Source organism: Adelges cooleyi, unplaced genomic scaffold (assembly GCF_023614345.1).
Source record: "Adelges cooleyi isolate 19-005CV unplaced genomic scaffold, UGA_ACOO_1.1 ACOO_flye_CR_arks_rails_tigmint_CR_PRNA_451, whole genome shotgun sequence".
In the NCBI taxonomy this organism is placed as follows: Eukaryota; Metazoa; Arthropoda; class Insecta; order Hemiptera; family Adelgidae; genus Adelges; species Adelges cooleyi.
This window is the reverse complement of record NW_026096135.1, coordinates 5,734-33,625: the sequence shown is the minus strand read 5'-3', so window position 1 is coordinate 33,625 and position 27,892 is coordinate 5,734. Positions and strand designations below refer to the sequence as shown.

General features: G+C 31.6%; 2 protein-coding genes across 2 annotated transcripts; both read left to right on the top strand.

Moving 5' to 3' along the window:
• Positions 1–1,421: 1,421 nt before the first annotated feature.
• On the top strand, positions 1,422–9,795 carry LOC126842213 (uncharacterized). The gene is made up of 2 exons (XM_050579099.1): positions 1,422–1,554; positions 8,311–9,795. Exons 1-2 carry the CDS (start codon positions 1,474–1,476, stop codon positions 9,604–9,606), a joined length of 1,377 nt encoding a protein of 458 aa, XP_050435056.1. The 5' UTR covers positions 1,422–1,473; the 3' UTR covers positions 9,607–9,795.
• A 10,247-nt stretch (positions 9,796–20,042) lies between these two features.
• LOC126842220 (uncharacterized) lies at positions 20,043–23,555 on the top strand. The gene is made up of 2 exons (XM_050579108.1): positions 20,043–20,187; positions 21,933–23,555. Exons 1-2 carry the CDS (start codon positions 20,107–20,109, stop codon positions 23,223–23,225), a joined length of 1,374 nt encoding a protein of 457 aa, XP_050435065.1. The 5' UTR covers positions 20,043–20,106; the 3' UTR covers positions 23,226–23,555.
• The last annotated feature ends 4,337 nt before the right edge of the window (positions 23,556–27,892 follow it).

The following is a 27,892-nucleotide window of genomic DNA, read 5'->3' as shown; positions in this document are numbered from 1 at the left end:
GTAAACCTTGATGATTTGACATCATTAGATGTAGTAAAGTAGGTACTTAAACGAATCAAATCATACCAATACTGTAGAGGAACTATCTGTTTGTAAGAACATTAAAGTAACATCGGTGCATGTGATTATACATAAGTACGACACATTTTTGGTATTTAAGACCTGTTAGTAAAAGAAGATATACGCTATCAGAGCTCCAAGGAAAAGTATTAATTGATAGGATTAGTATATTATAAACAGATTTCAAGGGGTTTTCATACCCCAATAATACATTCAAAATATATTTAATAATTATTTCTCCAGCACTTTTTAAGACCAAAATATTAAATATAATTTTACAAATTATAATAATTATTGACAAATCAGTATATAATTTAATTTTTATGTAGTCGTATTTTGTGTAGATATTTATTAGTAATAAAACAAGTAATCAAAATGAATTATATTATTTATAACAAAGATAACGGAACTTTTCGTTTTAACACGGTATAAGGTGGTTGCAATTAAAAAAATAATAATAAGATATACTAGGGTTCATGTGTGTTGATACATATCGGCTGAAAATAGTACGAGCCTATTCTAACCTCTAAGAACACTCAAGACAGAACAGACATGACATTAGACATCACCGATAATGTTTATTATTGTGTTCGTTTACCGTTATGACCGACAAGCGAAAGTATCTTGCTTAAGCTAATATTGTAATAGTTGTAACTTTTAAAGTAGGTACTTGCCTAATTTTGCCATTTTATACGCCCAAAATTAAATTTAAAAAAAACAAAAAAAAATGTTTGGGGTTGCCATTTAAAAATCTAAATTTGATATGGTTTTAACCCATAAGGAATGGTATTATATATTTTTTTAAATATATAAACATTTATCCCAACTAATATCTTCTAAGTTATTGACTGGTCATATATAACGTATTGAATTATTAATTAAACTGCTAACTACAAACTATACATTCGCCGATAGGAATAAACCTAGCTCAGAATTTGAATTTGTAGTTCACTGTTCCTCAAAAATCACACAACAGTAGTTTAAAAAGAAAGCTAGACCAAACAATAGCAAAAAGTTACACATTTTCAAAATTCATTACACACGTTATACCACCCCTCTTCCCAAAACGCCTATAAAAATCATGTCACTTGCCCTATAGGCACTGCAACACATTATAGATAGGTATACAAATTATATTAATAATTTACAATTTGTGAAATAATATTAAAATGTAATATTGATAAAATATGTTTTTATGACAATTAAAATAGAATAATCATAAAATATTAATGTTTTGAAATTGATTTGTAAATACGTTGTACAAACAAAATTATTTGCTAAAGATGTTTTAAGTGTCTGAAACAAAATTCCGTTACCAATTTAAAACGTTATTTTCAGTATTCGAATAATTTTTAGCTACATTATTATAATTCCATTTTGACTAACTCCACTTACGTAGAAAATTTTTTAAAAATGATTGGAAACGACTGTATTTTGTGGTCATCATTTTTCATACTAACAGTCAACTTCAAGGCGATTGAATCAACAAACAAAGTAAGCATCATTTATTTTTTATAATCTTATAAATTCCTTTTTACACAATTACAACTTAAAAAATCTCAAAATGTTGCTAGTTGCTCCCATCTAGCAATAGCATAAAAAAAATCAGATAACCAACTCCCCATCCCCATCTTATAGTTTAAATACTAGAAAGTTGACAGTAGTATATAGATTTGATATTTACATCTATAACAACGTTTTGTTCTACTTTGTTCAGTGTATAAAAGGCAGTTCAACAAAATTTGTTTAGTGCCATAACGTCCTGATGTTATATTGTATCAAGTTAAGTGAAGTTATACATATCTTTATATATATATATATATATATATATAAATGAATGTCTGTTTGTCCTTTATGCATTAGTTCACCTCGAGTCACGATGTTTGTCTGCGATGAACTTCGAAACTACTTAACTAATCTTGATGAAATTGTTTACACTGTGTGTAGTTTGATTTAACTTGAGGCATAGGATACGTTAAATAGAAAAAATTGGAAAAGGTGCCCGGAAAATTGGAAAATGTAAAATTTTAGTGAAAGTTTATTCCAATAGATGGCGCTACGTGTACAAATATCACAACTGATAGCTAATCAGCTGACATACGGACGGTTGATAGCTGATCATATTTGTTCATAGTTTCTGGCCAAAATTACATCGTTTCACATTTCAAATTTTATAGTTGCCCATTTTAGTCTAGTTCAGTTTAGTCGAGTTGGGGTTGGGGATGGAGATGAGGATGGATTTGGAGTTTGATAGTAAAATATAATAACAATAATAATATAAACTAATAATTTGTATAATTTGTGAGCACTATGTTTCAATTGTATTTTTAACATTAAATCCCTGGTCAAAAACGTTAAAATAAGTTGTTTTTGTATTTTGGCCACAAAAAAATACAAAAATGTACATATTAATCTTAAGCTTGACCGCTAGATCACGCCACAACCACAAATTTGCAAACTATTCTACAAGCGTCTTGACTGATGGACGTGGAATTGGCCGCTCTCCTGTTCTCCAGCTGGTTGGCCTTATCCTCCGCTTCGATCAGACTCTTCAAGGCCGTCGCTTTGTCCGTTATACCCTTGACAATCTCTTTACTGAAGTTTTTTGACATTTTCATGTCTTAGCTCTGGCACATAACCAAAAAAAGGGTTATTTACTTTGTGTTACCAAAAAAAGCATTACGCAGTTATCTGATATGAGATAAGATTGTACGTTCAACGTAAATAATAAATTCAAAATAGTTTAGTTCTCTATGTTAAGTTACTTTTGGCCAGATCATATAATAGATCATGAAGTTCCATGGAGCTTCCAGTTACAGCATAAGCCAAGGAGATTAAAAAATTATGTATAATCAAGTTTCTGGCTAAAATTGTAGTGTTTTCATAAAATCCGGCTTGAACAATTCGACCTCTTAAATTACATTATTATTCATTTCTATTTTGAACGTTGAACGTACAACATAACTTAGCTAATACGTACTTAACATAACGTAGCTAATAATTATTGTATGGTATATAGTGTGTGTTACTTACAAGATGGATTCTGATGAATTTTGGACGATTGTCAACAATATAGCGTTTTCGTCACAAACAACGGACGCTGAAAAATATCAACGCTTTCTACAACAGCGAAACCAAGTATGTAAGAAAGTAAATAATAGATGCGATCCATCCAACGAGGAAATTGACATCGATCCGATACAAAATTGCCAACAAAATTCCGCGTTTGTTGCGCTCCAACAGATTTGTGTATCCACCGATGCCTCCTCTGAATCCAATAACTGAACGACTCATCTCTCCCCGACTTCCTTTTATGCAAATACGTCGGCTTCGATTCGTAAAAGGGTCAAAAGTGATAGTTGGCCAAGTCATAAACGTACCGGTCGAGGTGAATAACATGGTGACCGACTTACCGCGACAGCTCGATGACGATTACGCCTTCAACGTGCACATTAAAAAACACCTAACACACATCTTCAGCGTACAGCGGATTCGTCAAGAAAAGCGAGGTAAAAGCGTGGCTACGGTATCTCGTTAACACACCACTATATCGGGAGCACGGAGTGACTGTAGATGAATTTTGTAGCAGTTGTCGCAAGTTTAGAATGCGGATACGTTTTCGTTGTGAAATTCGTTAGCGAGCATAGAGTGCAAATAAGGCGGTACCGGACGCAAATCGCGTTGAAACCATAAGCGGTCACAGACGGCACAAGAGAAACCGAAGTGATTTGACGTGAAGTTCTCGTCGAATGTAGGTCGGCGGGAGAGCAAGGTGGCGAAACGTACGAATGGTTTACGTCGCGAATTTCCATCTCTTCTGCGACATTCTTAACCGGTTGTAATTTCTTGCGTGCTCGGTATTCGCGCTGTATTTCCGTGTTTGTCTTCAGTGGTTCCTTTCGTTTATCTTTCTGCGTCGGCGTTAGCTCCACCGCATCAGGGTTCGTTAGTTGCGAATTCGGTATCTGACCGATGTCAATTTCCTCGTTGGATGGATCGGATCTATTATCTACTTTCTTACGTACTCGGTTTCGCTGTTGTAGAAAGCGTTGATATTTTTCAGCGTCCGTTGTTTGTGACGAAAACACTATATTGTTGACAAACGTCCAAAATTCATCAGAATCCATCTTGTAACACTATATACCACACAATAATTATTAGTTACGTTATGTTAAGTACGTATTAGCTAAGTTATGTTGTACGTTCAACGTTCAAAATAGAAATGAATAATAAATTCAATGTAATTTAAGAGGTCGGTCAGCCCGGGATGTCAGTCGGCATGAAGGTTATGCGACTTCGGCTATCCGACGGGATGCACCGTGTGTATCGACCGGCGACACGAGGAGCCTGACAAAAGCGCAAATGGAGGATAAAGAATTGATGGCGGTTTTGGTGGAGCAGAATTCCGTACACTATTCGTCGGCAAAAAAGACGTTTTCGCAATGTAACGGGGACACTGATCCGTCAGCTCGGTAAGCCAACGATCTTTCTCACGATGAGTGCGTCAGAATACGAATGGAATGACCTGCTACACCTGCTATACCACCTTGAAAACAACGGGCGTGAATGGACCGGCGAAGGCGAACCGGAAACGTCGATGAGCAGTGATTTGCGCACGACACTAGGTCAACGAAAACTCGGTTATGTGCTGTATTTACTTCGACAAACTCGTAGACACGATCATGTGCATTCTGTCGAAATCAACGTGCAGTCCTTTCGGTCAATATCACGTAGTCGATTACTTTAAGCGACGCAAAGGCGGACGAGTACGCAGCGTCGAAAGCGGTGCACAACGATTTCGTACAAAAAGTGAGTTTACTTATAAATAATTTTCCCAAATTACTATTATTATAATGGACTATAATTCTTTTTTCACAGCTCGTTGACACACAACTATGTCAAAAAGTCATTGCAAGTTTTGGACGTGAGATTGCGCAAACTGGTAAAATGATCAAGTAGCACCAGAGTCAACTCAGCGCACTCTTCAAGTACATAATGAAGAGAAGAAAGTTCTACATATTTTAGAGAACAAACAAACATAGAACAAACAGAAGAATATCAGAGATGAGGCAATTATTTTAAGACCGCCAGGATTCAACCATCGCCTACGGCGACCAACCAGTTCCGGCGCCTGGCTCTCTTGCTCGTATAAATTCGCAACGACATTACTGTTTGTTTTATGTATTTTATGCAATATAAAACTACTTTCTTTCGTCAATTGTACTTTGACATTTTTTTGGAACCTTTCGACTTGTGTGACTCGATAGCTAACCTAACCTATTTATCCTGAAATTTATTCGGTACTTCGACGTGACATGAAAATGTTCTATCGTGTTTGCAGACTCGGCTGAAAAATGGCTGACTCCATAAACCAGCTGAGTCCGCTCAATATCATGCGGCAAGTGTCGGCCCTTGTGGTTCATGACTTCTTTTAAAATACTGATAAGTCCGTCGAAGAGGAGGAGAAGGAGTTCCACCCATCGGCCATCTGCTTCCTCTTGGCGCTAACATAGCTTCTTTCAATAGACATTATCTCATAGATACTACTAGATCTCGCGATAGACATTATATGTCTATCGCGGACATCGCTGTCCGCGATAGATATTTTAACGTTTTTTGTATATACAACTGTCCTCGGTTGAACATAAAACTACTACTAATGAGTCAAATAGTAGTTTCCGTCCGGTCTTAGAGTGGTCCTAGGGCTTCAAAACCCATCCTAGTAGGTAACACTGCCGTCTCTATCAATTCCCAGTGACGGATTGTTCTAAAGACGTCTACTTCTCCGAAATAACAAATCTATTCGCGGTTGCTTAGTTGATAGTGGCCGTTGCTATGCAAATCAACAATCGAATTTTGCTGGGAAAATTTCCCAAATTTGCCTTTTGAGGGCTTTAATCCGTAAGGTTAGGTGAGTAGAGTGAGCTACCTCCGGGATAAACGCGCCGGGATTCTATGTGTTATTGGTACAGAAAAACGACTTGTACTCATACACAAAATACTGTTCTTTCTAATATCGCCTTAATTTTCTTTCTCTGACTTAATCAAAAAACACAAAATTACAAATGAAAACGCGATATATTATGTACTTGCTCTTTAATCGTGAAAACGAAACTGCATGTTTTCCATCTTCTGGGGAACGTGTTTCTCGTCAGACGTCGGTTGAGTGCATCTTTTAGTATGCCTGACCTCCTAATATCTTCGAGTACTTCATTTGGCATTCTGTCCGGTCCTGGCGCTTTCTGATTTCAGAGGGTTTTGGTGGCTATTCGGATTTCTATACCTAAACTAACCTAATATGGTGCAATCTCCTAGGTGACGGGCAAGTGTTTGACAAATTTCAGAAAAGTGTTCGAAGACGCTCTGATTTTAAAAATATATGTTGTTGGATGTGGAATTAATTAATTAACAAAACTCTGATGTAACGGGTAGTCACTGGATGTCTTATGTCTGATGTCGACTATTCAGTGGTCGACTATATTAGATATAATAATTTATTATACAACACCTATTGTGTACAACATTTCGACGACCTCCGTTATGAAGTCATTTGTATTTAGGGTTTTGGTAAAATTTAATGGTGGATTTAATCAAAAAACATTATTTCCAATATGTAAAATTTCATAAAAACAAAAGCCAGTACAGAGGGGTCGGGGCATTTGTGGAAACGGGGAGGTCACATGTTTAGAGGAAATATTAGGTACAATTGAAAGTGAGGTGCAGTGTTTACAAATTAGCATTAAAGCGCTTTTTTAAAAGTGATTTTATCACTTTTATAATTTCTGTAGACTTGCCCGTCCCTTTTCGGCTTTGATTTCATTATGCCAAAATAAGCGGACACGGTGGTGATAAACAAATATTGGAGTGCCGCGGGCCTAAAAAAAAACCGAAATCATCATCTCTGCTCCGCGTCGAGGCTAAAATATTTTTCTGGAACTTTGTGTAAAAGACTTCAAAAGTCGTTAAATTATATGTTTTTGGGGTAGGTGATTGCGAATTTAATATCAGTTTTCAATTTTACACAGCCAAAAAAATTAAAGTAAAAAAAAAAAATATTAAACTAAAACCTAAAAATGGTACTCGAGTATCAAAACTTAATAGTATGATTCTGATTTTCAACTTAAAGATCCTAATATGATGGCTAAAAAACCCAAAAAACAAATCTTGCACCCCTCTTAGAGGGGTGGGAAATTGGTATAATTTAAATTTGAGACTATTGACATGTGAGGGCATACGAAATAAGTATTTCTTATAAACTTTAACTCGACCCGACTCTTTTTCTCGAAATTATATACCTACTCGTATGGTTTTTTATTTTTCAAATTTAACTGTGAAAAAGTAACATTTTTCAACTTTTATCCGAAAGAATTGGTCTACTACAAAATTTGACTCCAACGTTATTAGTGATTATAGAATATCGAACAAATATATGACGTCATGCTTTTAGTATGGTATAAAATAAAATTTGGGTAAACTTAAATATTTTTATTTTGTCTAGATATCTGGATTTTACCAGATAGTTATGATTTGTAAATACGTTATATAAATAAAATTGTTTGCTACAGATGTTTCAAGTGTCGATTTTTTGTAAACGTGCACGCGGGATTGCACTTTGTGTGAAACAAAATTTTTCTCAAGATTTTACAATAAGTGTTATTATAATTAAATACAATAATATTATTCTTATAAATATATTTAATTTTATGTCGTACGCACCAAATGGGATGTTTAGAAATGCAATAATTTTTAACTCATAAACAGTTATTTCTATCGTTATTTTTACAAGTTGTTGCCACAAAAAATCAATAATAAATATATCAGTTACTTGTACCAATAAGTATATAAATCCTTACTATATTTCAATATACAGGGTGATTCAGTTAAAATTGTTTAAAACATTAAACATATACTTTTGCCTAAGAGACTTAACAAACCTGACACAAAAAATTAAATAAAAGTATTAATAAAATATATGTATCTACAGAGAGAAACAAAAAAAATTTTGCCCACGTCAAAGTAACATAATTTTTCAAAAAACATTTTTAATGTATGGTTGGGAATGGCTGTGTTATATTGACAAATGTTAGTAAACTTTGTCCAACATTGAATCCCTGGCCAAAAAAAAGATTTAAATATTCCACCACGAATTTTGAACATAAATATAAAACATAATTATTCAAAACTATTTTAATAAATTAAATTTGATTTGAAATGTTAATAAAAATGTATGTACATATATTTTTTTTATAGATTGCACCGTCATATTACGTCAGTCAAACAATCTCTTATTCATTCGTTAATACAGTGAACAATCTGAAAACCTACAATGAGCCAGAAATAAAATTTAATGAAAAAGAAATTACAACTCTTACAACTCCTGCTCACACTTATAACGACAATAAGAACCGCGAATTGCTGTTTGATAAATTTGATAAAAAAATCGAAGACGTTAAATGTACTTGCTCTTTAATTGTGAAAACAAAACTAGCGTACTTGTCGAATATTCTGGAAGGCTTGGAAAGTGGCGGCGCTATAGAAGTTGCAAAAGATAAATTAACCAAATTAAAAGAAGAAGCTGGTCTTATGATCCTGTTGTTTCACAAAGGCAATGTCAAAGCGGGTAAGTGGTTTTGGAGTTATTATTTCAAAATCATGGCAATACTAGAACACGAAAGCAACAAACATTTCTTTGGGGAAACTCCTTTCGAAGAAGAGGAATTACAAAATGGAATCACTGATTTTTTACAGTATTGTAAAAATAAAAAATACCTTCCCAAAAATAGAACAGAGTCTGATTTGGTGTCGAAAAATTCCAATTTACAAACTAACATATTTAAAAAAATTCGCTCGTCTGTAATTATTGCTGTAGATTATTTTCATGTCATGCAATACATATCGATCGAATATTTGTATCTAAAACCATTATGGGATGAACACGAATTCTTGTTTGGAGAAATAGCTGGCTCAATTGTAGAATGGAGGCCAACGATAAGACGGCACGCAGTCGAAGTGGATAAAACCAAGAAATACGTTGAAAACCGCCAATGGATACCAAAACCGTTCGGACACCTTAGTTACCACAAGTTGATTAAACAAATTATCAGTGTGAGAGTATACACCTTTCTGTGGGTAATGTTGGTAATATTTAACAAAGAAATGCCTAAAATGGATCTGCTCAGCTTAAATCTTATGTATGTGGAGACAAAACAGACAATTGTTACGGTACAAAGGTGTATGCACTATACCGAAACTTTATTTTTTGATATTATAGCAGAGCTTCGTTGTGCAATGAATGACAACCAAAAAAACTTTGATAGCATTATATCTAGAATATCGGTAAGAGTTAAAGACATTCTAGTTGAGTTGAACGGGGATGTTTCTAATGACAGTGAATGGATCAGTGTTAATATAAACGATGAGTACACCTATGCTATGATATCGGAATTTCTTAAAGATTTTAGTGATAATATGTATAGTACTTTAGTAGAAAAGTATACGAAATTTAACTATAAGCTTGCATTAAGTATTCTGGTCGAAGGAAATTGATGTTTTTAGGGGGATAATGACCATATAATAAATATTTAAGGTGTAATTTTTACAAAATTCTATAAAATAAATCTCAATATAGCATAAAATGTAAAATCTATAAAAGTAATCCATCTCGTATGTGATAGAAGGCTTTTAACGTTTTTCTCAACGAATCAAAAATAACTAAATGACTAATATTGTAGTTGACTAACACAGCCAATTTTTGGTAATTGTTTCTTTTTAAATAAACTAAAACGGTTTTTTTCTTATTTATTTCTTTTTTGTCAATGTATGACCGGATATAGAAATAATTTGACTCTGTACAATTGTTATTTGCCATATGAAACTCCTTGGTGATTTATGAATAACGAATTAATTGCTTGTTATATGCTGTTTATGGTTGTGAAACATAGAAAGAAAACTGGCCTATAAGCGTGGCGGCTACATTTTTATTTATAAAATGTGATACGACAGGAGACCTTGTTCGGTCTTTTGGGTCTTATAATCTTTCAAATTTTAGCATGAAAGATTATATGAACCTTCACTACCCAATTTAATTTGTACCCTCTTTCTAGTAGTGTTCCTAGCGGTGTATTGTATATTTGTACTATCATCAGCTGGTGTATCAACTTATTCAACAAATATGAGCCCTCGTACATTTTTTTTTTTATTTTAACCATAGGTTACCGTGGTTTAACCACAGGTCTTATGAAGACCGTGGTTCTAATAAAAAGATTCGTTACTAGCGTAAAATACAACTTTTTGAACAGATGAATAATAGTACAAATTGTTTTCACCAATTCTTTTTTAAAAAAAATGGTTATCTTGAAAAAAAATGAAAAAATGTAGTATAAAAAATTACAAAAATTTACCATATATTTAATTTGGTCATAAATAACATTGACTTGTACAACACTAAAAAGTATATAAGTAGGGTAATTAGAAAAACAAAATATTACAAAAATAAACAATAAAACCGTGAAAGTAGTAACAATAAAAAAATATATCAAAAACACGTATACCGAAAAAATTGCAATAAAAATAATGATGAAATAAAAAATAATACATTGCAATTTAGCAAAATACAGAAGACGAGTGTCACGGCTTAAGTTAGCTATATTATGTGAACTTTCGCCAATTGTAAGCTTGTGAACTTGGAAAATGATAAATAAGATAAAAATCATAAGAAAAGTAGGTATGATATTTTCACGGACAGATAGACAAAGGTAGACCGGTGAATCAGCGGTGACTTGATGGCACCAACAACTACAGTCGCGATGCTATTGTCACCATCGTTCTGACTTGTTCTTCACATAAAAATGAATCTTTAAATTTGCTCGGATCTGGAAATAACCATATACTTTAGATTAAATTAAAACGTTTTGGCCGAGGGATTGATAAAAAACGAGCCGCTATTTATAGAAACAGCAGCAGACACGTCGTCAGCCGATTTCTTTTTTTTTTTAACGTTGACAAATTTGGAACTAATTTGACTAATTTTAAATTTAATCCTTTAAATCACACACTAATTAACTTCTTCAAATTATTTCGACGGTGGTTTCAATAAGACACCATAGTTAACAATCGCAGAAAACATTATTAAAAAGGTAGTTCCAATAAAATGCCACTGGTACTCGAATAGTAAGTAAGAAAATATGTATATACATTTTTTAGGTATTTTTGTCGAATTTAAAAGGAGGAAAGTGAAGTTTTTAAATTTAAGTCCCAATAAAGTACCTTCCAGGCACGATTTTCAAACTATAGAGTTACTACACAAACGATTTGGTCAAGCGGTATAGAACATAAAAATAAAAATCCATCATTGTAATTAAACAATGCCTTCTGAGCCACGCATCAAAGTTAAATAAATTTAAAATATCGCAGTATATAAATATCAATCGGTACAAGGACGATGAAAATAAAAGGCGGTTTTAGTGAAACCAGCTAGTTGAAAGGAAGCAAAATATAATTTTACAATAATAATTACATGATGCACAAAAAAATAGTTTGTGATGCTCTGGTCCAAGACGCTCGTTTAACACAAATTTTATAATATTATTCATAATAATTACCTTTCAAGAGGATCCCGCACAAAAGCAACAATATCTTCTTCTTAAGTTTTCCATCCTACGGCCCACGGCTCGTATAGCCCGCCTCAACCACGAAGGTCGGTCTTTTGGGCGGGTTGTGGATCCCTGAGGACAATTATTAATCAGTGTGGCCCGACAGGGGATCAGTTCTGGAGAAATATCCGAATTAGGACGATAGTAGTCGTCTGTGTCAAATCCTAGTAAAACATATAAAAAGTAAATATAATATATTCTATTTAATTTATCATAATTTTACATATTTTACCAAAAAAATAGTATAGTTTATAATATTTATTACAACATGTTTTTGTTGAAATTATGATTTATTTTTGTTAACTAATCATAGTTCACTCTAATCATAGCAATCTATCACCTGGTTTTATGACACCAGAGAAGATCTTTGATAAAACATTTCTGTAGTTTAATACTAACCGTACGGAAATATACATACACACTAAATAAAAACAAAATTACTTGTTATTTAAACAAAGTTAAATTAATACAAAATAATTATGTTTTATCAGATTTACCGCGTGAAAATGAGTACTATTTTAAGTAGGAGAAAAAACATTGTAAAAAATTGATACTCGAGTCATGAACTGTACAGAAGACTAAACTTTGTAGACATAATTGTTTCAACTATGTTTAATACTGTGTAAAAATAAAATATTTTTTCGTTTTTTGGACTTTTTTATGAATTTTTATTTTTTCTAAGTGTTTTTATGGAGATTCCGACTTAAAACTAATAAATCACACTCAAGCATAATATAATGCATTTTAGTTGTGATTTTAAACAATTTTTGTCCGTGCCATTTAATCCCACCAAAATACAAAAATATACTCTTGTTGTGTCGTTGGAGAAGATTCAATTATGTCTTATCGACAGTAGGGCAGATATGGGCAGCTAATCTATATATATTCTTATTCTATATACCTAAAAGTATTATTGTATGTGTATATCAGCGTGAAGCTCAGTGAATAAATATAACAAAAATGTAATCTTATCAACCTACCTGTTATGTTCTTGTACTCTGTTTAAATAAAGGTTTATAAATACAGGCGAATACAACAAAAATAGATTCAAATTTTATTTATATAATGACTATTATACACATATAGTATGTATATATATGAGAAAATTAGAACAATTTAACACATTAAACATATGATTTGTGTTAAATATTAAAGATATATTATAAAAAAAATCGTGAATTAGCAACCAAATTATTTCCAAATTACTTCCAATTTCAACAACTCGTAAGTAAAATTTCAAATCAATATTTTGAATTCTAATTTTAATTTTTAGAGAACTTAAGTAGTATTGTAACAACCTAAATAATTACATTTTTCCATTTTGATTTTTTTGATTTTTGGCCACCTTTTTTTGATTTTAGACCACTGTGTAGCGGTGGCAGTGTTGTGATAAACTATAAAAAATAAAACAAATAGTTTAGATTTATAATTTTAATTAATTAACTTCTACGAGTGAATTACATAGTCCCGGTTTTCGGCCCCTCTGACATTCGGTGAAGGTAGTGGTGGTGTATTAACGAATTGTAATATTATAAAAATTAAATTAATATAAAAACGGTTAGGTTTATAAATGTTTGACCGTTTAATAATTAAATTACATAGTTGATTAAGTCCTCTGGTTAGTCGGGGATCCGTTCGACAGATATGGGCGTTGCACGGATCTCAAATGTCTGTATGAATAGATGCGGCGGACGTTCAACGCATTTGAACGAGCCCAACAACCCCTCTCCTCCTGGAAAGGGGCCGTTGGTCTATTCTGCCTCGATAACGACCATGTAACCCATTCCAGTGAATGTCTCCTTTTCAGCATCCTTCCAGCTCAGCTGTGTGGTTACAGACTTGACCACAACCATCGGTTGGTCCCTTAGCTCATGTTTGTCTTCTGGCTCGTCGTTTTTCTCGTTAATTTTATCCATTTCTTGTTCGGCGGCTTTTTTCTTCTCTTCGTCAAGCGCTTTATCGGCTTCCCTTGCTCCAAAATGCCCTTTCCTTTCTTCGAATTTAATTATGCTTGTATTTGCACTAGAGTAACTAGCCGGACTGGCACTGTCTTCGTCGGACAAGCTGTTACTGACCTCATGCCCCATGCGATTAATTCTTTAGCCGATCGCCGATATTAGCTAAGCCTACGGTCGGCCCAGGTCGTATCGAATTCATATCGAAAAGCGTTGATGATTCCGTGAACATGTCTACCATCGTGTCGGGAGAATTGTTGAGTCGATCATAGTATTGGTTGGCAAACTGTCTTCCGACGGCCATCGTTTCCGAATAACAAGTTTTCATAGATTCCAATTTCTCATCTTTCCCATCGGTGGCAACCCAATCATCATAATTATCGTTATTGTCAGAAGAATCGTCGTCATAAAATCCAAGTTTGCCATTTTCCATTGTCCGTAGTCGTTGCCCGTCTCCACCGTTTCCATTGGCGTTATCCGGACCGGGGTCATGGTTACCCACCCCCGGCGCAAGGCTACCAGCAGCAAAGCTGCTGGCTCGATGTGACCTTAAGGACGAGCCACTTCCTACTGCCGTACCTTGGGGTCCGACCCCCCCCCCCCAGTAGGAGGGCCCCAGGAACTTTTACTTTTCTCTTGCTGTTCTCATCTTGAATATATGTTCTGGTTTTCTGTTAGGGTTTCATTTCCTTAGGCGGTTGTCTTACAGGACTAACGGACCCGCCTGCCCGGAGTGTCTCTTAGTCTGACCCCTCTCCTTTGGCCTGCTGACTTTGGGTGATCCGTTGCCAGCAGCCCTCCGGGTCGTCGGGATACGCAAGCCCTTCCACCACGACAAGGTGGACACCCGCGGAAGGGAACTCACCATTGCCAAAAAAATGTTGTGTTCTTTTAATACGCATGTGATTTTGGGCTGGAAGTTTTAATGGAATTGCATGCCACACCGCCCATTCTTAACTAGCCAAGAATGAACAATTTTTTTACAAAATACTTAAAGATTAAAATGTGACGTGAAATTATTAGTTCGGTAATAAGATTTTTATTTTCTGTAGTTAAATTTTTTTTCGGACTATCACAGCATCCTTGACAGCGATTCAAAAAAAAAATATTATCTTAACATGGCTACGCATTTCTCTATTAGTGACTGAGTAATGATCGTAGACAACTTATTTTTTATAAATTTAAAATAATAACAACTTTATCTGAGTCTCTCGTCGGCTTTTTTATTATTATTATTATTAATAATCAAACTTTCACGATTTATATTTTAATTTGAGCATTTTTTTTCCTTTTATGTGCTTGTATTTAAGGTAAAATTTAAGTTTCCTAAAAAAACTGACGCATAATCAATCATATAATACAACTCAGCCCAGACTTAAAATTTTACTTGTAAGTTTATGAAAAACTTTTTTGAAATACAGTGTAGAAAAGCCTGGTATTATATGTCAAACAAAAATATATTGTACAACAGTGTAAAATAAAATGTTTTACATGCCTATAAAAAATAATATCTATTTGTTATTATTGGTTAGATAGTTCAGGCACAAACTGTTTAACGCCAAACAAATTAAAAATGTTTCTATAGGTATATACTGTTTTAGCTATAAATTATTATTTATTTGACATTAAATACTCGATGAAACTTTTAGCTGCTGGTATTGTCGAAGGGAAATGTATTCGAAAAAAATAAACAATAATTAAAAACAAAATGAAAATCTTGTCGCTAGCATACTTCAATATATTTAAACAAAAATGTCAAATAAAACCAAAAAAAAAAATATCCAAAAATCTATACAATGACTATTTTACATAGAAATCATGTTTAATCATCAGGTAAAACTATTTGTATTTTAAATTTGAACTGACTCATTAAGATTTGTATTGATTTCTCGCCAAACCTAAAAAAACGTTAGACCATAATATCACCACAACATAATATAATAGTTAAACAGTACATTTTTTTTTAAATTTTGATATTACTATTATTATAAAAGAATATAAAAAAGTTATGTATGTTTCTCCGTTTGAATATGTTCCTACTTTAACATACCTTTATTGACATTGTTTGAGAAATGCTTTTCCACCAGCTGCTGCGCCGAAATTTATATCAATGTTATCCATTTAATAAGTCACATAAAAACAAAAAATATCAAACGAAATTTATAAAGAAATCATTGATATTTATCAGTAAAAATTGCTCTAGTTGATTTTAAAGTAAAATGCGTAATGACTTAACTGTTTATTGATATTTTCATGACTTAGCTCTGGCATATTACCCTGGAACATAATCGAAAAAATTAACGAAAATAAATAATAAAGTTTTTCAGCCGAGTCTGCAACCACGAAAGAGCATTTTCATGTCTCGTTGAAGTACCGAATAAATGTAGATTAGTTATGGAATTATAATTAAAAAAAAAATGACATGGAGCTTCCAGTTACAGCATAAGCCAAGGAGATTAAAAAATTATGTACAAACAAGTTTATGGCTTAAATTTTAGTGTTTATTATCTGGCCAAAAGTAACTTAACATAGTTTAATTTATAGAGAATTAAACTATTTTGAATTTATTATTTAGTTCTAATTTGAACGTTGAACGTACAACATATCTCTTATCTTCTATATCTTACCCCTATCCCCTACCCACTATCTCCCGTTTCTATCACTCACCCCTATCTCCTGTCCCCAACTCCATCCCACCCCCACCCCTTATCTTCTACCCCTATTTCCACATCCAACCCATCTCCGTGTGGTAACGCTCTTTTGGTAACACCTTTTTGACATTTTCATGTCTTAGCTCTGGCACATAACCCTGGCAAATATCCGAATTGGAACCTGGAACTGGAAGCTCCATGTCATTTTTTTTTTTTAATTATAATTCCATAACTAATCTACATTTATTCGGTACTTCAACGAGACATGAAAATGCTCTTTCGTGGTTGCAGACTCGGCTGAAAAACTTTCTTATTTGACATTTTCATGTCTTAGCTCTGGCACATAACCGAAAAAATTATAACGAAAAAAGCGTTACGCTGTTATCTGATATGAGATAAAATAAGATAATATGTTGTACGTTCAACGTTCAAAATAGAAATGAATAATAATGTAATTTAAGAGGTCGAATTGTTCAAGCCGGATTTTATGAAAACACTACAGTTTTAGCCAGAAACTTGATTGTACATAATTTTTTAATCTCTGTTGGTGATATACTATTTATATTTTATAAGGTTTATTCATACACAAATTATATTTGCAATTAAACAACTTTAATAACTGGATTATAATATATAATAACTCAATTTAACATAAATAACTAATTAATGCACACTTAACGTGTAACATACAAAAACTCATAATATAAACAAAACAGATAACACACAATGTACCGTGTATGTATCATTAGTATTCACAGTTTAAGGAGATCTCTATTCCTATCGGATCCGATTTACAATTATTTTAAACTGACCTTTTAGCTAATCACCTACAATATACCATGTGGTTTTGGATTCTGCTAACAATAATGCGTGGGCCGCTGAACATTCGATCACGTTGATGGTTGACTGCTTCTGGTACACCAATAATTACAATATGCCATGTAATTTTGGCTGAAGGAGAATCGTTCTTTTAGAAACACGCAGCCGCTGCCCAAGTTTAATCCAACGAGTATGGAAACTGGAGAAATGTTGATGCTTAATTTTTATGTTTTATTATAATTTGTTGTTGCTTTACCTGGTTGACTAAATTGTAGGTAGCTGCCTTGTGTTGATGCACATCTTGATTGAATACTTTAAAACCAAAGAAAAATGAATTCAAAAAAACTGTACCATTTTCTGATGTCCCATTGTTGTTGTTTGTGTTTAGAAACAGTTGTTGCACGAGGACGGCACGGCGGCCGCACGAGTCTGATGTTAGGTGTGAGTGCCGATCACCAGATGTTCGTAACATCAGATTCGTGCGGCAACAATCTCCTTGGCCTTATGCTTATTACTGGAAGCTCCATGTAATTTTTTTTTAAATTATAATTCCACAACTAATCTAAATTTATTCGGTACTTCGACGAGACATGAAAATGTTCTATCGTGGTTGCAGACTCGGCTGAAAAATGGCTGATTTTTATATACTTAGTGATTTTGCTTTATTTTGTTGCTAAGCACATCGACTGTCATGTATAGCGAACAAATATTATTATATTATTAGTACTTCACAATTGTTTGTAGCCAATATAAATAATTAAACTTAAAAACTATTATAAAATGCAATTGTGGTTAATTTTTTTTAAAAAAAACCGATTGTAAAAAACATTAGAACTAAAAATAATTATCAAAAGTTAGAATCAACCGAAAACTACAACATTCAATTTTGTTATTTTAACTATTTTTAAATAATTTAAGTATAAATACAAACACAATTTCATATAGTTTTAACTCGAGTTTGAATATGAGCGTTTTGCGCAGTTCTATAAGAAACGAACTTGGCCCAAGTTATAGCAAAAATATTCATCTAACATTTTAGTGATCATTGTAATTGTTATTAAAACAATTGTTATTTTGTCGTATGGTATAATTAAAATTCGATTATGACCGGTAGAAAAAAATGTTCTATAGTTGTATAAGAATAATACATATCTGTAATTGTTTGTCAAACACATCAGACACAAATTGGTTAATGCTAAAAAAATTATATTAGATAATCATAATCATGTTTAAATTTTCCTGTTTTGGTACTAAATAAATACTGTATAAAAAAAATAATATTATTAAAAAAATAAACATACATTCAAATTGGTAGGCAAATGAAATTTTTCTACAGCAACCGCCTGCAACAATTCTGTCGTCTAAGCAAACTTAATCCATTCGATCATTTTTGATCCATTTGAATAGTAAAAGTACACAAAAAATAAAAAGCACAATTCTAGAGAAGTTACTGGACTTTATAAAGAAAGAGAAATGTGATTGAGTCGATAGAAAACTGAAAGTAGGTAATAATTATTGTTTATTTATTGATTAGGTGATTTCGATTTTCCCGTTGCTAATGCCTTATTTAAAAATATATTGGTTTAATTTTATTATTTTTAGCCAATACAAATCATAAAGTGTAATAACTATATTTTAAAACCTAGGTAGCGACTAGCAATAATACAAAATGATGTATTTTTAACAAAAAAATACATAATCAATTAAAACAAAATAAATATCGTTTCTATAAATTCAAAATCAACGAATAGTACCAACCATTGTTACTTTAGAAGGTTTTTAAACGTTATTACATAAATAAACCGTTCATGTATATTATTTATTTATCCAGTATACAAATTAGATATCGAATTAAATATTAAATAACAGTTTATTTTTTAATTTAATTTATATCAATTCAACATTTTAAAAATCTGAGGACCGAAGGTCCACCTTTCCAAAAATTACCACTGCTGTTTAAAATTTGTATTAAAGAGTTAACTATAGCGTCGAATATTATAAGATGCGATATTAAATTTAAAATTGCTAATGTATGGCTGTTAAGGGGGCTCCATACAGACCATTTTTTCAGTCAAAACACATCATTTTCATTCCATCGCACAGGCCTAACCAGTGATCCGATAAGCAATCTAAAAACAGATTTTAATTTGTCATGAAGTTTACTTAGGATCGGTGAAAGGAACTTTTTTCAATTTTTAATTTTAACCCTTTCTAAATTTTATAAAATGTTCAAACGTGTTTTTTATATAGTAGGAATAAGATATCAAAAAAGTACGTCGACCGATCTCAAGTAAATTTCATGACAAATTCAAATCTGTTTTTATATTACTTATCGGATTACTGGTTGAGCCTGTGCGATGGAACAAACATTGTATGTTATATTGACTAAAATGGCTTTTACTCATAGACAAAATGATTTAAATTAAAAAAATACCTTGAAGCTTATACAAATTAACCGGTCAGTACATGTTAACATAAAAATTAAATATTAATAAAACATGTTTTTATGATATTTCAAATAACAATAAAAAATAATACAAAAATGTAATAATATTTATGATCATACAATATTAATTGTTCCTAAATGCTCTATTTTATATTCGAATTAGGTAAAAGTTTTTTTTTATATTTTCAGATTTCACCAACTACACAATTGAATTCCTAAACTATTAACGTTCATAGCATATTCACACAGAAGCGTGATGTCAAGTTTTTAGTAAACAGTACAAAATCAAATACGATCAAAGTAAATTAGACTAATAATAATTTTATTACATTTCTGCTTTTAACAGACATTTATAATTTGTAAATGTGTTATACAAACAAAATTATTTGCTAAAGATGTTTCTAGTGTTTGAAGCAGTAATACGTTACCAATGTAAATAGTTATTTCTAGCAATCGAATAATTTAGCTACACTATTACAATTCCATTTTGATCAATTCGACTTATGTAGTAAAACTTTTTTAAAATGATAGCACACAACTGTATTTTTTTGTCATTATATTTAATACTAATAGTCAACTTTGTAATGATTGAATCAACAAAAAAAGTAAGCATAATTTATTTTTCACAATCTTAAAATTTCGTTTTTACATATATAAATTAAGATGTTCTAAATTTTTGCAGTTTATAATAGTATATAGGTTTATTATATATATATATGTATGAAAACATATTGTTCACTCAAAGCTATACCAAAAAGCTTGAAATTAAGCATCTATGTTCGGTCCTTCAAAACCAATGTAATTGTCTGTAAGAAACTTGTCTTTAAACGTGCATGAAGATTTCCACTTTTATATTTAAATGTACAAAGTGATTCAGAAAATATTTTTCAAAATATTCACCGTATAATTTTCCCTAAGAAGCTACAGCATCATATTAACGTAAAAAATAAATTTAAAAAGGGATTATCTCCGAGTAACCCAGTACAGTGGAGTAGATACATAATGGGATCAAATCGTAGTTGGACAGAGAAGTCACAGGTCTACAGGAATTATTATTAATAAAAGTAATAAAACCACTTAAAAATAAACGCCTTGATGATATTTTGTAAACCCTGCACCTCACTTTAATATTTTCTTACTGTGTTGGATTATACTGAACACGGTTTGGACTTTACTAGTTTGAAAATACATAATTCCTCTAAACATATGACCTCTCTGACCTCACTATGCCCTGACACCACTGTACTGGCTTTGTAAATTATTTGTTTTTTTTTTAATTGCATTAAAATATACGAAGAAAATTAAAATTAAAAGTTGATTTGATAAAAAAAACAATAAAATGAAAATCACGTGGTTCTTTTTCAAATTATTTAACATTTGTTATTATTGAGCTAAATATTGCTCTCTTTTTAATCAAGACGTAAACATAACCGGTTTATTTGACATAACTCCCGTCGCGGTCAGTTATCGCTCGTTACAGTGAAGTTACAGTGAACATGGACACAAACAAATCTCACATCATTATAAAACTATTAGCATCAAAGCTAAAATTAAAAAAAAAATAATACGTTTATTGGAAAACAATAACATAAATGGATAAATGGAAAAGTCTCTGAGTTCTATTAACAGCTGTTAGTAATTTTTTTTAATATTGATACCCTGTTAATGAATTATAAATGTACCAAAAAACATTTTAAGCCTGTATGTGTATATAAAACTTACAAAGTAAAGTAGGGTTGGTTGGGTACGTTTTTTTATATTTTAACAGCTTACGTACGAGTCCGCAACACCACGGGATACAGTTTTATGAATCGTTCCGCGAACGCCTCGAAACCACTTGAAATATTTTTCGTTGCTAACCGTGATCAATTTATTGCCAAAACATTCACTGAGTTATTTTGAATCAATTTAACCATTCATTCAAGTTTGTTCGTTGTGAAAACAACACATAATTAAAAAAAATTGACATCCCCATCCCCACCTTCATCCCCAGCGTTACATAACATTATATGGGTGTAGAGATGGAGATGGGTATAGAGATGAGAATGGGAATGTTAAATTTTTTGAGTTATGTGTTGTTTTCACAATGAATAAACTTGAATAAATGGTTACATAGATTCAAAATAACCAAGTGAATGTTTTGCCAATAAATTGACCACGGTTAGCAACGAAAAATAATTCAAGTGGTAACAAGGCGTTCGCGGAACGACACATAAAAATTTAACCCGTGGTGTTGCGGCCTCGTACGCAAGCAAATATAATTTTCGGTTATGAGTCAGAGCAAAGACACAAAAATGTCAAAAGCAAAATATGTATAATATTTATAAATAAGTACATACATTTTTTATAGGTTTCGCCGCCATATTACGTCAGTCGAACATACTCCCTTTTCTACGTTAATACAGTGAATACTTTGAAAACCTACAACCAGCAAGAAATAAAATTTAGCGAAAAAGAAATTACAACTTTGCAAACCCCTGTTCAGACCCTTAACGACACTAAAGGCCGCAATATTGTGTTTGATAAATTTTACAAGAAAATCGAAGACATTAAATGTACTTGCTCATTAATCATAAAATCAAAACTGGTGCACTTGACAAATATTCTGGAAGGCTTGCGAAGAGGCGGAACTATCGAAGTTGCACTAGATGAACTTAACGTATTAAAAGAAGAAGCTGGTTTTATGGTTCTGCTGTTTGAAAAGGCCAAAGGCAAAGCGGGTAAATGGTTTTGGAGTTATTATTTCAAAATCATGGCAATGATTGAATATGAGAGCAACAAAAATTTCTTCAGGGAAACTCCTTTCGAAGAAGAGGAATTACAAAGCGATATTACAAATTATATAGAATACTGCAAGAATAACAAATATTTTCCCAAAAATAAACCACAGGATGATTTGGTGTCGAAAAATCCCAATGTACCAATTAACATCTTTAAAGTTCTGCAAAGGTCTGTAATTATTGGTGTACATTATGCTGACATCATGCAGCACATTTCGATCGAATATTTGTATCTAAAACCATTATGGGATGAACACGAATTACTGTTTGCAAAAATAACAGGCTCAGTCGTAGAATGGAGGCCAACGATAAGACGCCACGCCGCCGAAGTAAATAAAACTAAGGAATTCATTGAAAACCGCGAATGGATATCGAAGCCGTTTGGCCACCTTACTTACCACAAGTTGATTCAACAAATCATCAGTGTGAGGATGTACACTTGTCTGTGGGTAATGTTAGTAATGTTCAACAAAGAAATGCCTAAAATGGATCTGTTGCATTTAAAACTTTTGTACATGGAGTCAATGCGAACAATTGACACGGGACCCGAATTCATGCCATATACCGACACTTTTTATTCTGATGTAGTAGCAGAGTTTCGTTATGCAATGAAAGACAACCAAAACGTCTTTGATAGCATTATTACTAGGATATCCGCAAGAGTTAAAGAAATTTCAGTTGAGTTGAATGGCTGTAATTCAAATGGAAGTGATTGGATCAGTATTGACATAAAAGAACCGTTGACTTATGCTATGATATTGGAATTTCTTGGAGAATTTAGGCATTTCTTTAATCTGTTAAAAGAAAAGATAAAAGCTGTTAACTATGAGCTTGCATTAAGTATTGCGGTCGAAGGAAATTGATATTTTTGAGTATAACGGAAAACCATTTATGCTAGATTCCACTAATGGTACAGTAGGTCGTAAAAATTTGGCCTTTTTCGTTTCTACTAAATTCCCAAAAAATCGTTTTCGCGTCTTTTATTATTTTAATTACTTTTTATTTTAAAATGTGTCCAAGTACATTATCCTAATGTTTTTTTTATATATAATTTTATCTAACACACAAATCGTATTATCTATTAAACATAACAAATATTTTGGTATTGTAGAGTCCACAAAAAAAATTGTGGACTTTAAGAAATTTATATTGAGAAGGAAAAATAAATTCTTTATAAGTAATCCGTCTTGTATGTAGTATAAGGCTTTTAACGTTTTTCTGAAAGACTCAAAAATAATTAAATGACTATCTGTAATAACACAGTCAAATTAATATAACTATATCTTTGCTCTAAATTATTTTTTTTCTCTATCTTATCGATTCATGACCAGATATTTAAATAGTTTTGCACTGTAAGATTGTTATTTTATAATTTACAAATTATAAAATATGAAACATTTGGTAACTTTATGAATAACAAACTAATTTTTAACTGCTGCATTTTTATTTTGCTTAATTTTTGTTATATGTAAAACATAGGAAGCAGTATGATGACGGAAATGTACTCAAATTGGTTTGGGTTCATTCAGCCATGGTCGTATAGAATATTTTTAGTTTTTTTTTATTCTTCTTTTTTATATTATCTTTTACCATCAAACAAATTTACTAAAAATCAGTTTCTTAAGTTAAATGGAAAATGCATGAAAGGTTAAAATTCAATAAAAACCACATCATTGTATAAACATTTCTTTCTTAGCTGCGCATTGAAGCTAATAAATTACGAACACTTTGAACATGATTAAATCATGGTTTGATAATAATCTGGTAGAACTTAATTCAAATACAACATGTTTCGTCAATATTATATTACTAAACAGTCCGATAATAACAATAATATTTTCTTAATGTACATAATAATGATTGTGTTGAATATTATAGAGAAGGATGTATTAAAAATGGAAAGATTATTAAAACAATAGGCCGTACATCTATAAATCTAGTCGACACGGTGAAATATTTGATAAATACTATCGATTCTAACTTTAAATGGCAACAACGTATTATAAACACGGCTAAAAAGAGTAGACTACTATTTTATAAATTTAAAACTTATTGTGCCATAATATCTAATAAAACCTAGCTACTCTGTCAGCTCCCGGAGACGTTTGAATTGTCCTCTCTTGATCTTGCAATAAACTGTGAGACACAGGTACTTAAGCACATGTAATTGTTGATGAAAACAAAATAAGTGGAATTGCATTAATTGTTAATGCAAGAGCATAATAGGTATAGGACATAGGAATCATCAAAGCATGATTTGGTTTTTAATTGTAAACGTGTAAGTAAATAGTTACCTACACAAGGAAGTGTCAGATTTGTAAAATGTATGGTTTTTATTTTCAACTATACAAAAATAAGTTTGTATTATTTGAACATCCGTCTTGTAGTAACTATACGTTTAAACCCGTATTATTATAGCCCACCGAGTATAAGATCATCAATAGTAATTTTATTACAGTAACTGAACGTTTATTATACTGGTTTTTCTATGTTTGCACAAAATCTTTCAACTTTTTCACTACCCTCATTTTATTACAGCTTAAAACATTTCTAAAACAATAAGAGAGTAATATATTTTTTTTTTTTAAGTAGGGGACTGAAGAACCGTATATGTACTGAAATGTTTATCTGTGTATATATTATAGAATCTATAATAGAATTAGTGTATGAACATATCGAAAATAAATAATACAATTATCTAGATATTACAAAGAAGTACTTACAAAGTTTGCCAGTAAAAATTAATTTATGACTACATGAGAGTGGGTGATATTCGAATGCTTTCTTAAATTGAGAATGTACAAAATCTGCCCTTTTAATTATATCTATTTTTAGGATTGTTAATGAATAAATTGTCAATAGTCGAATCAAATCCTATCTTTCGCTCAGCGTTAGTTTTATTCATATCCTAAACATTAGAAAAATGATTGAGTGACACGAATTTGAACTCAGATTTATCATAGCATATTGAGTACTCGTTAAGCGCTCGACCCTGCTTTTAGTGGATGAAATTGATTGAGTTTTATAACTTAATTAGATTATTTCAATTTATAATCAAACATATTTTATTTTACCCAGCTATTAAACAAGAAGAGTTTTTAACGCTCAATATTTTAACGCTTTCTTAATTTAATTTTTTAATTTCAGTTTTTTTTTATTGATTTTTAAAATGTATCAAAAACAATATTTTATGCGGTTGATATGCATAACCACGTGTTCCTAAGGTAATTTTTTGAATACCTTGAAACCAATTTTACCAAATACACAAGATACCAACATTATTACGGGTTATAATACATTAACATAAAAATATAACGTCATGTTTTTAGTATAAAATCGAATATAAGCAAACTAGTCTATATTCTTTTTGTCTAAGTGTCTGGGTTTTACCAGATAATTACAATTTGTGGTTACGTTATTCAAACTAAATTATTTGATAAAGATGTTTTGAGTGACTGAACCAATAATAGGTTTCCAACTTAAAATATTATTTCCAGCGCTCGAATAACTTGGCTACAATATTTTAATTCTATTTTGACTAATTCCACGTATGTAGTAAAACTATTTAAAAATGATCACTCACTACTGTATTGTTTTGTTATTACATATTATATTGACGGTCAACTTTATAATGATTGAATCAACAAACAAAGTAAGCATTATTTATTTTCGATATCTTAAAAGATAGTTTTTACACACTTATTATTTATAAAGTCCTAAAAATGTTGATTGATACTACCAACTGGTCCAAATTTTAGCTAACATACCAACCCCCATTTATATTATATTATATAAATGTATAATTTAATAAGTTTATAATATATTGTTTTAAAAGTTGACAGGTGTCAGGAATTTACTAAAAAAGAGAATTATGTATACAGGGTGGCCCACGAAGATTTGACAAATGAAATAACTTTTGTTCTAGTGAATATTTTTAAGATTTTTTTTAAAAATAATTTATACTCATTTGCGCTATAAGCACAGTGGTTTTAATTGCACTTACCTGTTTTACTTTTTTTAATAGTTTTTTTTTCAAGATAGCCATTTTGTTCAAAATAATTTTTAAAAAAGAATTGGTAAGAAAAATTTGTATTTTTATTCATCCGTTCAAAAGTTATATTCATTTGAAAGTGAGGATGACTGTCGACGGGAGGTTGAGTGCGGTAGGTAACGCGCGCTGATAAAAATAAATCTACGCAGTTTACTTAAATAGTGAGGGTTTTTCTGATTTTGAGGGTGAAGGATTGATTTTTTTTAAATGTTACATTCAAAATGATAAAAAATTTGCTTTTTAAAAGAAAATTAGTTATAATAAATAAACATTTAGTTTGCTATAATGTCTAATGATTTTGTCTTGTTAGAATTTACAATGTATGAAATCATTGCTCTCGAATTAAATTTTTTTTTGCGTTTGTGTGAGCACGTGTTAATATAACTAAATATATTCAAATTCGAAGGTTATAATAAATTATAGGTTCACATACACACAAACATACATACATAGGCGCACAGACATAAAATTGTAGGATTTCTACACACATTTTAAAAATTATATATTTTTTTACAAAATTTTTACAAAAAAAATCAACATAATATATTACATTTTTAATAAAATTACGTATAAATATTATATAGGTAGGTACAATGTTTTTAAGGCCCCTGGATACCGACCATTTTTAAGGAGTTTTATAAAGGCAAAATTTTTAAAAAAAGGCGGTTTTAGTAAATTTCGAAAATGTCAATAAATATACCGGTTAATTTGTATAAACGTTATGGTATTATTTTTAATTTATATCACTTTTTCTATGAGTAAAAGCCATTTTAGTTAATATAATAGTACATTTTTTGTCCATCGCACAGGCTGAACCAGTGATCTGATAAGTAATCTGAAAACAGATTTGAATTCGTCATGTTTACTTGAGATCGCTTACGTTAAGTTAGGTATTTTGATACTTTGAAAACTTAGTCTCCCCACCTTATCCTTGATCTACCAAGTGTCACAACTTACATAGTATCTAGTGTATGAGAGGGCTATCTTTTCGCCATGCGTGGCCGGCCCAGCAGAACCGCCTCTTTCTTATCTCATCGACTATGTTTGGTTTCTGATATAGCTCCCTAATTTCCACGTTGTTATTTAGTTTTATAATGGTTTTATGACTAAAACATTTGTGATTACTCATAAATGTAATATTATATCTGCATTATAGCGAAATCCGTGTTTTAAAAGTTTGAAAACTAAAGCAGACGTCTAAACCAAGCGCAAACAAACCATTTTTTGCTAATTTGTGAACTGTTTATATTGTGCTTGATTTGGACTGTACTGGTTTGGTCATACTAACTACTATATGAAAACATTAGCTACTGATTTGTATCGAAGCATTTATTTGAAAGTGATTTTATCATTTTCAGTTGTCATAGTTCCTGTAAACTTATGACCGCCCCGTCACGCTATGCTCCGTCCTCGACATACTCCAACCACTATACTGGTTTTCTTAAGAATGTCATTTACAATGTGTACGATTTTCTAACT